The sequence below is a fragment of the Stylophora pistillata genome, chromosome 4 (genome assembly GCF_964205215.1).
Source record: "Stylophora pistillata chromosome 4, jaStyPist1.2, whole genome shotgun sequence".
Classification (NCBI taxonomy): Eukaryota; Metazoa; Cnidaria; class Anthozoa; order Scleractinia; family Pocilloporidae; genus Stylophora; species Stylophora pistillata.
The window spans coordinates 40,511,156-40,525,321 of record NC_142522.1 but is presented as its reverse complement, the minus strand read 5'-3'; the positions used below and the strand labels follow the sequence as shown (position 1 = coordinate 40,525,321).

General features: G+C 39.4%; 1 protein-coding gene across 1 annotated transcript; it reads right to left on the bottom strand.

Annotated features, from left to right (window-relative positions):
* Positions 1 to 1,134: 1,134 nt before the first annotated feature.
* LOC111330069 (uncharacterized) lies at positions 1,135 to 10,981 on the bottom strand. The gene is made up of 6 exons (XM_022934865.2): positions 10,758 to 10,981; positions 8,711 to 8,870; positions 8,390 to 8,491; positions 7,304 to 7,405; positions 5,641 to 5,746; positions 1,135 to 5,318 (listed from the first exon to the last, which is right to left on the bottom strand). The coding sequence occupies exons 1-6, from the start codon at positions 10,964 to 10,966 to the stop codon at positions 5,191 to 5,193; spliced, it is 807 nt and encodes a 268-aa protein (XP_022790600.2). The 5' UTR covers positions 10,967 to 10,981; the 3' UTR covers positions 1,135 to 5,190.
* Between the last annotated feature and the right edge of the window lie 3,185 nt (positions 10,982 to 14,166).

The following is a 14,166-nucleotide window of genomic DNA, read 5'->3' as shown; positions in this document are numbered from 1 at the left end:
CAAGCGTCATGATCATTGGCTCACATAAGTTGGGCTTACAAATACAGGCGTTTAGTTATACTTGTAAAACTCCCAGAAGTCTACGACAGTTAGACGAAACGCTTCGGAGAATAAAAAAAGTTTTACAACTACTGTTCGAAAAAGTGCTGCTCACTAGTTTATATTAAAAAAAAATTACTTTTCTGGAACTTGGACATGTCAGGAGAGTTTCCTTGACAGCTGGATTACACCGCCTGTTGTGAAACCAATTGTTAAGACATCACGCTTTTTCTTCACTTTTTTGGTCACGTTTCTTCGCTTCGCGATGTTACAGTTACACTTAAAATCTAACCAGATTTATGATCGAATATGAGCTTTATGTGGGTTCTTAATTTGATTCTTTGAAAACTGATCAGGTTTTTAAAAAGGAACTGGGATGTCCACTTGCTATTCCCCACCTCGCCCCTCCGCCACTCGCTACATTTTTGAGGCAATCCGTATCTTAAAAAATTGCTTTTTTTTCCCTTGAATCATTAATAGTATGGGATTTTGATTTTATCAAAGGTGAACCCTCAAACATCAAGAGGCGACCCAACAAGCAGTAAGCAATCACTGAAAGAACAGGTAGGAAAGAAGAAGGCGCAAGGAACCATTTACCAGAAAGACAACATATTGACAGTGAGACACAACCGTACAAGAGAGATCTCACCTTTCTGGCTGGCAGTTCTTCCGGAGGATGTACAAATAGAGGTGAATGGTGGAAATTTGGTGCAGCAAAGAGTATCCCTAAAGTGGCTAAACCAGACAAGTGATTCACTAACATACACCTCTGGTGATGTCTGTAATGGGAATTCCCCCAAGTGCATTCTAACCCGAGTACTCGACTTTTCTTCCGATAGATCACACATCATTTTAACAACAGAGGAGGATAACAGGCTCTGTAGAATTGCTAATGGAGACTATGGCCACCATGATGACAATGAGAATGAAACTGCACCACCAACCGCAGAGGATGAAGGAGAAGTATCCCTCCCGATAAGACTGCCGGGAGTTAGTTTATCAGGACGGAGAACGACACGGTTTATTCTTAGATAAATGTTTTACGTTGCCTGCGTTGCTGGTATTATAGTAATTATTAAAAACTGGATCATTGGATAATGCAATTCAAGACTTTTTATTGGCTTAGCCATTATGGTATATGAGCCAATATACCATAATCTACAAATATGGTAAGCATACGCGCCAGCTTAAAATCAAAAGGGAGCTAGAAAATCCGGTTTCTTATTACAAAATAATAATTTCTTGGGGGCGTTTTTAATAAAACAATTATTCCACTCGCGCTTGTTGGATATGAAATTATTATAGCCAACTCGGCGCTACGCGCCTCGTTGGCTATCTATCATCTCATATCGAACGCGCGCTCGTGGAATAATTGTTAAATTGGACTATCGTCACGCTTTTTTTTGGTAAGCTTTAACTGAAGTGTTACATTTCTGTGTGGCAATTAAACAATTCGGAGACGAATTATGTTTGAACATGAAAAGCACTGATATTGGCAATGTGTACCGTGCCTCTTTTTTCTTCTTGACGCTGTTGTTATTATAAAAATTAGAATAGCCCTTTCTCGTTAGTATTTCCTCAACGACGTGGACCCAGCGGACTTCAGAAACCGCTCATATATTCACAATCCTCTCGGTTAAGTGTTGAGTCAGTTTGCTAGACATAACGTCTCGTAGTCACGTTCGACGCACTCTCGGTTAAGGCCAATAGTTATATTTTATACTTATATTTTATTTAAGACAATGTACACTTCGGGTAAAAAAAGAAAAAGCTTTTTTTGTGAAAACCAAGTACAAAGGGAAAATAGAGTTTTGAAATCTAGAATCCAGCCCGGCACTTATGGAATCCGGAATCCACGAATATGGAATCCGGAATCCAAGACTCTCGGATTACCTTACAAGGGGCGAGTCGTGGGTTCGATTCCCATCGAGGTCACAAGGATATTTTCTTTACCTCGTTTGGTTTCCTGATACCCTTTACTAGGGCTAAAGCTCAGTGGGTTTTTCATGGGTTTCATTTAGCACTTAATTTAATTTACGGTTCAGAGTTAATTCTCTGTTCCATCATTTGTGTTCTTAGTGCTACGCTGCATAACATTTACATATGAACCTATCACAGCGCTCGTTTTGTTGAGGGAAAGTCTAGGTATATAGCAAAGTTGATTATTCAACAGTCTTCACAGGACCTGACGCGAATAACTGTTGTAGTATAATTACTCAGGTGCTTTCGAGTTCTTTCATAAGGTCGTTTGGTTGTTCAAACCATTCTGTTACTATTTTTTGGATTCCTCGTGTTGAGATAGCAGCCAGTTTCTATTAGAATTTAACAGGTTTATTTAATTCCATAAGCAAAAACTCCACAGCTTTCTTTTGAAAAGTGTTACGCTAAGCCTTTAAGCGTCTTTTATGCTCTTCAGATTTGTATTATCTTTTAACACGTTTACCACTTCCTGCAAAACATTGACCAAACGCGAGGCAGCCATTTTGAAATTTGGCGCCCCCGCTATGATCACCTCGTGCTAGATGATTATGCAAACATAGCCTCCATTTGGCATTATGTCAATCCGCGGACATCATCTGCTCCGAGATGTGAACAGTTTTCCGAGAGTGAAGCTCGAGGAAAACTATCAGCTTCGAGGAACAGATGATGTCCAAGGACAAATATTCGAGCATATTTTCGCGCTAAATGGACGCTTTTGTGTTTATTATCCTTCAAATGTTTCTCACCGCGCGGGAAAATGTTTACCGGCGAAGCTCGGCGAATAGCTTACCGTTTATGGCGCGGGATGCTCACTTTTCATTGTTCTCTGATATGATTTTATGAACAAAAAGAATATGTTCCTTCTTCTATAAACACCATACAACGTTTCTCATCTTGAGTAAGTTTTCAGCGCAGATTTTTCGAACGTGAGGTTTGAAAATTGGGAATATCACTTGGGGTATATCCTCGGATATCCCCCAGTTTTAGTTAGGAGATACTCAGTCACGTGATACGTTTTGACCAAAAATATGTGTTGATAATAATAATAATAATAATAATAATAATAATTTTAATTCTTATATTGCGCGCTTTCCATGAAGTGATCAAGCGCGCATTACATCTCAATAATAATTATTAAAAATATACTATGATAAAATTGTAGCATACAACATATGTTAAGATACTAGCAACTGTCATGATAAAATTATAATAAAAATTAACAAAAAGATTCCTTAAAGAGGTGCGTTTTCCGGTGGCTCTTCAAAATCCCTAGATCTGTGATGGAACGAATCCCAAAGTGCCGGAGCTGCGACCTGGAATAATCTGTCTCCTAAGGTAACCCCTACTTCTATAAGTTGGCGTTGCAAGCAACAGACCATCCAAGGAAGATCTTAATTTATAATTTCCTGGTCTTTTAATTGACACAAGTTCTCTTAAATACGTTGGCGATTTTGTCCTTCGCCATTTGCTCTCCACCTTCAGCCTTGTCCTCATAGCACACTTAATCTCACGTTAAACCACAGCAAGCGCTGCCTACAGGCAACCACTTTCTCCTTCATTAGCGCATGCTTGTCTATCCATTGAGCTAACCGGGAGGTTAGCTCAATGGATAGAGCGCTGGATTTTTCTGCGGGCCAACACTCAAGGTCTTAAAATAATTGAGAGGAATATGCTACCTTTGTACAACATCAAGAAATGGTGAGATATTCTAGTCTTCTCGGATAAGGACGAACAAATGGAAGTGCCGTCTCCTGTAGGGTGAGGAGACGTTAATTTCCCACGCACGAGATTACTGTGTGATGGATGTCCTCAACTGGGGTAGGATGGGTGGGTTGGTGTTGGTTTAAGTGGGTGAACCTAGTAGGGGACTACGCATCCTATTGTTCTCTCGCCTGTACACTGCACGAATCTATAAACAAACTTGTAACTGGATGTTAGCTCGTTAAGGCCACCGAATTCCCTTGTGTAAAGTTCGGATTTTTCCATATCCTGGCGTAAAGCATCAAGTCAATTGCCTTGAGTTGACGATAACGAATATTCTTTACAACACAATCGGGCTTTGCGCTGTTAAGAGAACAGAAGACAGATGCATGGTCTGATAGATATTGGTCGGCCACAGGAACGCTAGAGATGACAGGATCGTGCTCACGCGTTATCATCAAATCAAGCGTATGGCCACTCACATGAATTGGTACATTCACATGCTGCTTCAGTCCCATTGACGCTAGTAAATCCAGAAATGCTCTTGCATCAGGGTCGTTTTCAACATCCACATGAAAATTATAGTCTCCAGTTAGAATAAGAGTCTCCAGGGATAGAATAATTGTCTCGAGATAAGAGCCAAACTTCTCAAAAAACACACGAGGCGTGATAGGGTGTGTTTCAGAATACGGTGGGCGATAAACAACAACTAGCTTAGCCCTCAGTGAGTTAAAACTAACTCACCACACTGAAAACTCAAAAGACGATTTCTCCCCTGAAGCAATCTTATAAAACGAGATCTTATAAAAAATCTTATAAAACGAGATACAACGCAATCTTCGACCGATCAGAGCGCGCGCATCTCTATATTCACCAGAGAAGTTATACTCATTGTCATGAAGCACCCTTAATAAAAGAAAAATTTTAAAACAACTGGGGTATTCGTGGCTTTGTATCTGGAAAAAAAAACTTTTCATTAACCTAAATTCATCGCTTGATACAAAGGTCCTTTCTTCCTGGCATAAGAAACAGAAGATCAGAAAAACTCGCAGAAATGAGGTATTTGTAAGCTTCCCAGTCATCAGTCTGTTACAGGTTAACAAAAAAATATTGAGGACCTAGCTAACATCTCTTTTGATGTGGATGAAAATTTGTGAGTTTTCCCTTTTTTTTTCTTTTTCGTTCTTACACTGTTTGTTTATGCTTGAGATTCACGCGTTTTTTTTAGCCCTGAATTGGTCAGACTAAACACTCTTAAACTTCTAGTTGAAATGATAATCCCTTTGTTGTTTCCCTTGAGATTAGGAGGTCGCACAACGTTAAGGCAGCGATCTGCCTTTGTTTTGCGGCGATAAGTTCTTGTCATCGCAAAAGAGGAAAACGCCCTTTTTTGCTCTGTCTTTTAGGTTAGAACGTCGTTTAACTAATGGTAAACAATGAGCTAAAAGCTACCAGGAACTTAATGAACTACTAGAATCGGACGGTAGCAATGTCAAACAAACCTCGGGGTTCATCGTGGTCATCACGAACATTACATTTGACTCCTCCGTCATTGACGACGTCAACTTTGTTTCCAGGTAATTGTTCGTAACATCGCACTGAAGATATAGAACAGGCATTGCGATAACTTACTTTTAAGTTACTTCTGAATATCTCACCACCAAGTGACCACATTGTGAGACAACTGAAACGACTACACTTCTCTTTTAACGAGTTATTTACCACGATTAGTAACGATTAATAACCACAACCTATTTTACGACGTATGAATATTGCATGCAGTCCTGTCAAGGAGGCTTGAAGCTTTGGATGCACTTATGTCATATTTTGCAAGGTTTCGGAGAAGTTTTTTATACTTGCCCTGTTGTATCTGTATCATGCTATGATGCAATGCTATTCAAATTCGCTATTTGTACTTACAATTGTTGTTTTCCTCGCTTTCATTATTATTGGGCTCTCCAGGCTGACTTGACGCCGATTTGGTTTCCTTAAAAGTTCTGTTTTCACCCTGATTTCCAGTAACCTTCTGTGATATAAACACATGAAACAATTAAAGTAGTAGCACTTGGCACACTTGAAAATGAACCTTACTGGTAATCGTTTGAACGAATGTTGGCTGATTAGATTTCTTGAGAAGACGTTGTCTCCTGTCACATCTGAATTAGCTTTTGTTGCTGATGATATTTTCACTATTAATAGCAAGCAGTGTATTTGCATTTGCAGCCTATATTTTTATGTTTGAAGACATGTTTGGTCCACAGCACATATCGAATGATGAATCACAAGTTGACCTGTGTTTGAGACACAAGGAACGAATAAACTTCACAGTCAAATACAATTAAAATCATTCCCACTGAAACAGACGAAATTTAAAAAAAAGAAAAAATTTAGAGGAGCAATTCTACCAACAGAGCTACGACGCCAGTTGTTAGGAGCGTGGTAAACTTTAGTGAGTTATTGATGACTTTTTCAATTAGTCGAACGATGAAGTACTATTCACCACTTGTGAATTAGACCGTATCTCTACGATTTTCATCCCAAATGAACTGTCTAAGGTCAACATTTTATTCGGCTATTACAGGATGTTTTTCAACCCGGAAGCCACGACATTACCTCGAGTTTCAATTATACACTTTTATTAGATGATAAACTGTAACCAGGCTGCTAAATTACTGAAACATTAAGATATATTTCACTGGATAAAAGAGCGAATATTTCTTCATTTCTTCCGGCTCCAAAGCTGGGCCTTGTAATTATAAGGAAGTGACAGGTTGTAGATTAAGTCAGAAGTACTAGTACTTCATTTGTCTATTTTCTTGTGATGGATTGATTGTTTTTTCAGGAAATTAAAAGAGTATGTATGCCTGTTCACACAGGCATACATACTCTGTATTTGCAGCCTTTTTGTTTTGCTTGCAAAACTGAATTGAAATCGAATCCATTAAATTACCGAAGCATGGTGTGACAAAATGTGAAGAGTAACGCAACGGACTTTTTCGATCGGTAAGTGGCAGTGTTTCTTGTCGGCCAGCTTCGTTAAGTAGTGTAACCCAATCAATGAGTTGCCAGTGATCGGATTTAACGGATCCTTGTGTTATGCGCAAAGGATTCTGGGACTGCTAGGAAGCAAACGTTGGAAGTTCCGAAAAGGAAACTTCACTGATGAGTTAGCGAAAAATAGTTTTAAAATCAATTTTGTAGATATACATGGCACTGGAAAAAGTTCACTGGTTTTTGGTACCGATGAGACATAGCTAATTTCCAAAGTGATTAAGGACTCCTTTCGTAAGCGAAGTCTGCGAAGTCGCTCGTGGGCAGTTTATTTAAAGGAACTACTTGTGTACCAGTTGGCATCGCTTCTATAATTAGGAGAAGAATAGGTCCCAAAACCCTCTTCAAATGTGTTTCTTAGTATTATTGTTCGTTTTTTCTCAAAGGATTAGTTTAAGCCTATCATTCGATACTCTTTCTGCAATAATATTCTGACAAACAAGTACGTTTCAGTCGACGCTCAAATAAATTAACTTTTTCTGGGTCTTGTTCACCACTGGGTCGTACTTAATTAAATCTTTACGGCACACACCTCGTTGAAGTTGATTTGTTTAATTTCAACAGTCTTCGACGAGGTCGGCAGGGCATGCGTCTTTCCATGTTTTGACTTTATTTGGTTGGCAATGCTGTTTCTCTGCCAAAAAATAGTGGAAAGAAAAGTAAACCTGGTAAATCAGTGGCCTTCTATCGTCATTGATTGTAACTGCACCGTCGAAGATTTGCTATCATTATTCGCTAGAGTAGATAGTGTTAAAAATTCTACCCTTATTTCACGGTTCGTCGGCGACTACTTCATAATTCTAATATGCAACCGCGCTCTATTCATCAAACTGTATAACAGTCTCCACGCTTAGATAATGAAACTTGCTCAACCGGTTTTTGTTAAGATAATAGAATAGGCGAAAAGAAACCATTAATGCGGTGGTTTGACAAAAACAAGCCTCATGTTTAGGAGCTATTAGCCTTTTATCGAAAACAAGATCGTTACTCCCTTTTCTAAATTTTATAGTTTAAAGTCAAGACTTACAGGGAGCCAGTTTCTCCAAATGTTGGGCCTGTGGATCAAATGTTTCTCCAGAAACTTAAACCTCCCTCGAAATATGAAGGAAGATAAACTCGAAGATTGAAGAAGTTGCAAACGCTATCTTTCCGAGAATATTAGAAGAAAGTGTTAACCAATCGCAATGCGCCTAGTGTTCAGATCGCGTGACCGTGACTATAGACCGGAAGCGTATTATTCATTCCCAAATAAATCGTTCGATTAATTTCGACTGGGTTTGGCAATCGCTCTTCCCAATGAAACTATGACCAAGGCGAATAGTTTTCCTGTGTGGGCCTCAATCGCGACAACGTGAATACTTCGGAAGAAGACAACTATTTATCAAAGTGGATATGAAATATACCCAGTAGCTTTTCACCTACCCGGGGAAAATAAATAATTTATTTAAATAACGAATGCTGGATAATTTGCAGGATTAGTTTAAGCCTATCATTCGAAACTCTTTCTGCAATAATATTCTGACAAATAAGTACGTTTCAGTCGACGCTCAAATGAATTAACTACTCTAGGTCTTGTTCACGACTGGGTCGTACTTTATCGAATCTCAACAACACACACCTCGTTGATGTTGATATGTTCCATGTCAGCGGTCTTCGACGAGGTCGGCAGGGCATGCGTCTCTCCATGTTCTCTCTTAACGTGTTTGGTAATGCCGTTTGGCTGTCAGAAAATAGTGGAAAGAAGGGTAAACCTAGTCAATCGGTGACCTTCCAACGTCATTCATTTTCTGCATAGTCGAAGATTAAAAGAAAAAACAAGAACTCTCTCCCCATAACTCTTATCAAGAGGAAATGAATTCCCTTATTTTCTTGTTTTCTTACTTATCATCATGTTACAAAATTATGAAATTATCGACTGATTTAATCGAGATCAATCAACCTTTAAAGCAGTATATCTTTTGCAAATATCGCAGTGATAATGGAGTTTCTGTTCTCGGCCGTAACGGCATGGGTTTTGTTTGTCTGCACTGAATTCTGTTGAACAATCCCAATAACGTTTAGGCTTCTTCGCCATCGCCATGAAGCCCTGGAAAAAGAACCTATAAAGGGAGAAAAACAATGTGCTCAGTTTCCTAGCTGCTTAGTTTATTATTACAAATGTCCTCTTAAAATTTGGAATACATAAATAAAGAAATGAACTAGCTATAATCACGGATTAGAAAAGTGTGTTCTTCTATTTTGGTAAGGCAGAGTCATAAACCAGTTGCAACGCCGAACACAAAACTGTTGGACTTGAAACAATGATGATTGTCAAAACGAAAAGTTGAGTAAAATTGAACAAACGGTTCACTTGTGTTAGTCCAATTTTCAATGCGATAAGAAACTTGCGTTACAGAATATGTTATTATTGTCTAATAAGCTACTTGTAAAAACGATTTTTTTTTTACTGACATGCACATGATGGCATCCGTGATAGCCTGTCATTGGCTATCACATGGGCTCGAGGTCTCCGCATGAAGTCGACGCTAGTAGTCCGGCAGCCAGTCCATGCTGGCGCATAAACCGCGCTTCAAACACTGATTTCGTATGGCCTACAGACCGAAGAGACACGAATAGTGTGCACTCCTAACGGCGAACGCAATAAATAATTGTACGTTGTGCTACAACGTAACCAACTACTTTTTGATAACGCTGTGCAAGAATATCTGTTTGTCTAGATCGAGCAAAGACATTTAGTAAAACTAATTGTAAAATTTAACCGAGTATAAGAAAACCTTCATCAACAATAAGCTAAAATAATAATGTAATTTTGGTTTTATTAACTCAGTTGATATGTAAATTGGCCACCGTTAAAGCTGACGTTTCGAGCGTTGGCCCTTCTTCCTTCGCTCTGTCGAAAGGCTTACCTTGTTACTCCAGCCGACGCAGCACCACAATTTCCTTAGAAACTTACCCCCTTAAACATGATTATGTTAATGTAACGTAAGCTATAAGTGTTATAAATATAAAGAACAATTTTCAATAAATGAGACTTCATGTCCCTTTTGTAATGATAGCAAACCTTATCTCAAGAAGAGAACTCGAAAATGTCCAATCGGTAGTGTGTCAAAATTTAGTAAAACTGAGAGTGAGAGAAAAGAGGAAATAAAACAATCTACTCGAATGATCGCTTTGAAACGGCGTCTCTTTGTGCCTAACTGACATGAACTGAGAATTCGCTTTTAAAACAACTTATGAAATTAACTTTCATTGATGATGATATGTCACATATTCCTAGTAGGAAAAACTCCGGTTTGAAATCCGCTGCAGACAGGTATTCAACGAGATGGAGCCAAAATGCACTTCCCAAGAATTCTGATTTTCGAACGCAAAGTGTCGCCGGTGTCAGAAGCTTGACCTTCTTTGCTGGCTAATAAGTCCATTTATAACTTATTAACGAAGTAACCGCGAAATTTCAAGTTCATCTCTGGTTTAACTGATTATTTGTCACGGCAGAACCTCCTACGAACTGAATCGATCAGCATGTCGTTTCGATCAAGAATTCCTCCTTGAAATCCTCCCCACTAACAGGCAGCCGCGAATCGAATCCTCGCGATATATCAAGATAAGCACGAATAAATTCTGCATCAGTGCAGACCACCCAAGTAAGCGGATGATTAAAAAGCGAATTATATCTTTGTTTGCTACAGTAGAGGAGATAGAATTTGAAATTCTACCCTTATTTCACGGTTCGTCCGCGACTTCTCAGTAAATCTAATATACAACCGCGCTCTATTCATGGAACTGTATAACAGTCTCCACGCCCAGATAATGAAAGTTGAGTAGCCGTTTTCAGTTAAGATAACAGAATAGGCGAAAAGAAACCATTAGTGCGGTGGTATGAAAAATTCAAGCCACATTTTTACGAGCCATTAGCCTTTGATCGAGAAACAGAAGTAACAGTTATCCCCTTTTCCAAAATTTGTAGGAATAAAGTCAAAACTTACAGGAAGCCAGTTTCTCCAAAAGTTGGGCTCGTGGATAAGATGTTTCTCCAGAAACTTAAACCACCCTCGAAATATGAGGGTAGATAAACTCGAAGATTAAAGGAAGTTGCAAACGCTATCTTTCCGAGAAAATTAGAAGAGCGTATAAAACAGGTACGCATGCGCCTCGTGTACAAATCGCGTGACGGTGACTCTAGACTCCTATGCATTCCCAAATAATGAATCGTTCGATTAATTTCGATTGGGTTCGACAATCACTCTTCCCAGTGAAACCATGGCCAAGGTGAAAAGTTTTCATGTGCGGGCTTTAATCACGACAACTCGAATACTTTGGAAGAAAGCCTTTCACCGACATGGGGGTAATAAATAATTTATGTAATAACAAATGTTGAATAAGGTACAGGTCGCGTTTAAGGACAAAAGCGTTTGGATAGGTGTTTGATCTGTCATCGCTAGCCTCAGAAAAGCGCGATAAACCGAACCGTAACTTTAACATACCAACATAAGGTCGGAAGTTCATAAACCAGTGAAAATCTCCCCGCGATACTCCTTCGGATGTAAGCGGATTCTCATTTTCAACATTTCAGTCTCTGTTTGACGGCGAACCATTTTGTTCGTTTACGTCCTCGAAAATAATAATTTTTCGAGAATACATCTATGATCAGCGCACTTGAAAAGCACTCTTCTTCGTGTGAGTAGGCAATAAACATTTTAATTGCAATTCAGATTTTTTAGATACAATGAAAATATATGAAGTTCATATATTTTGAACTGCGGTATTAGATACGTATGATGCACGATCCTCGCAGTAGATAGCGCTATTTAAGCAATAGCGAAAATCAGACCTGGAAAAAATCAGGCCTGTACGGGATTCGAACCACTGACCTCTGCGATACTAGTGCAGCGCTCTACCAATTGAGCTAACAAGCCAACTGGGAGCAGGCAGTTAAGTTGAGCGCCCTAGTATCGCAGAGGTCAGTGGTTCGAATCCCGTACAGGCCTGATTTTTTTCAGGTCTGATTTTCGCTATTGCTTAAATAGCGCTATCTACTGCGAGGATCGTGCATCATACGTATCAGATTTTTTAATTTGTAAACAGTTATGCCTGACCCAGAGTTGGCATGAGATATTTTACTCTTATCTCCCTACCAGAGTCGTGAATTATAATCGGCGACAGTTGTTAAACAGGTCAAGCAAACAACTTAATGTAAACTTTACTGCAGGAGTTCTACAAAGTAAAGATTTAGTTCGTAGGTGTATTTGGAAAGATAGTATTCTATTTCCAACATCCACGTCCGATGCCACGACTCGTAACAACTCGTAAAACTGAGTTGTCGATACATACGATCCATGTGGACGGTCTAACGTATTCGCGAGTCGAAAGGCTGTGCTGTAGATCCGTGAATCTCATTAAAGATTTGGCCATGTATTCACGATTCGTACGACCCGTAGGGGTCATCTAATGTATATACGAAATAATTTGGATATATCAACAAAGTTGAAGTGGTAGATTGGCCACCGTAACGATTCCAAAAGCTGACGTTTCGAGCGTTAGCCCCTCGTCGGAGCGAGTAGAGGAATTGTGGGTTGTGTGTGCTTTCAAAGGCAGAGAATGGAGCTACGTTATTGTTGGGAACATGGCAACGAGGAAAACAAGAGGCAATCTGTGGTCTTTCCTTACACTTAGGTAGCACGGAAAGCCGTAAAAATTTTGAACAAAAGCTCATCTTTCAAACCGGCAGTCTAAATCCTACAGAGATCAACGAACGCTTTTCATTCCACTAATTTATTCTTGTTTTTCTCGTTGTCATGTTCCCACCAGTAACGTAGCTCCATTCTCTGCCTTTAAAAGCACACACAACCCACAATTCCTGTATTCGCTCCGACGAAGGGCTAACGCTCGAAAAGTCAGCTTTTGGAATCGTTACGGTGGCCAATTTGCCACTTCAACTTTGTTGATATATCCAAATTATTTCGTTACTCCCACCGACGCAGCCCCAAACAGTTTCTTTCGAAACTATCAGCCTTTATTCATAATGTATATACGGATCGTAAAGTTCTCCAGTCGATTCGTAAATCCCATTGGAGAGACTTGGAGTCTCTATTGTCATGATTTAGTGTGCTGACTCGCATGATCCGTGCAGATCACGCCCGAAGTGCACAAATAACAAAAGTATTCTCCGTTCTACTAAATAGCACCGCGTACGTGAAGTGCCTGAACAGCAACTGTAGCGTTTACGGCGACCAAAATCTAAATTCTTAAGTTCAAGGGCGTGTCGCTCCAAAACGCGGTTAACGAGGTGTTTGGGACTATTTTACTGATCGAAATGACAACCCAAAGTTGACTGTTTGCACGAATCTTTATTCTTGAAAAGCAATCGACCACGAACCACAATCAATGACGAAAATAACGATTATTCTCACAGTCAATCAATCTATCGAACGATCGATCGTAAACTGAAACAACAATACAACGAAGTTCTATCAATCTAACGAAAAGCCGCGGAATACATGATCAAAGAATCGCATGTTAAATACTGGGCTCTAAAGTCTATAACGAGATTAACAATACAAGTGAAACAGAACAAAAGTTTGGAAACAAATTAAAAGAGTTTGATGACTGATAAACAGCCCATTGTTCTATCTAAATGATGGGCGTTCACTGACTCGCAAATTGGCACGAATTTGGCCTTTGAATCTTAAATCTATACAGATCATTGCAATATTTGTTTGTATATTGTCGCCCAACACTGAAAAGACTGGAGAGCGAAAAACAAAGTTACAAAGGTACTCACATATCGGTCCCGCTTGTGCCAGAGCTTGAGAAAAACGAAAGGGCGAAAGTTTACCAAGGCTATTCAAAACTTACGAAGAACTGATAAAAGGGACGCTAAAATTGCCTTTTATATGCGCGTGGTGACGCTGAAAGGTCCGATTACAAAACCAATAGAAATACAGAAAAACAGATAAGCATTGTAACTATGTGGCTATCTAAGATCATTCTGAAATTAGTGAACTAATCAATAATCAATCAAAAAATGAGCCTTCTGGCTAATGTCCTTAACAACAACAGTATTCCTTATAGAAAGATTTTTTCGTCTTGTCACGAGCGTGGCGAACCTAGGACTTTCGGATGCCGCGCCCCGACTGCTCTACCACTGGGCCACAGAGAACGCTCTATGGTGGAGTGAGTAAGGGCCATTACCAAGTTCATATATGACTTACTGCATACTGCTAGGATCGGCAAGCTCGATAGTTTCATGTTTGGTAAATAGAATAAGAAAAGATGGTAAGTCAGTTTTGAGTTCGGTAAAAAAGAGAAAGTCTCTATAAGTTTACACATGAATTGAGGGAAGTTGATATTTATTGGCTGGCTCTTCACCTCAAGCCTTGGCCTGATTATCGCTCT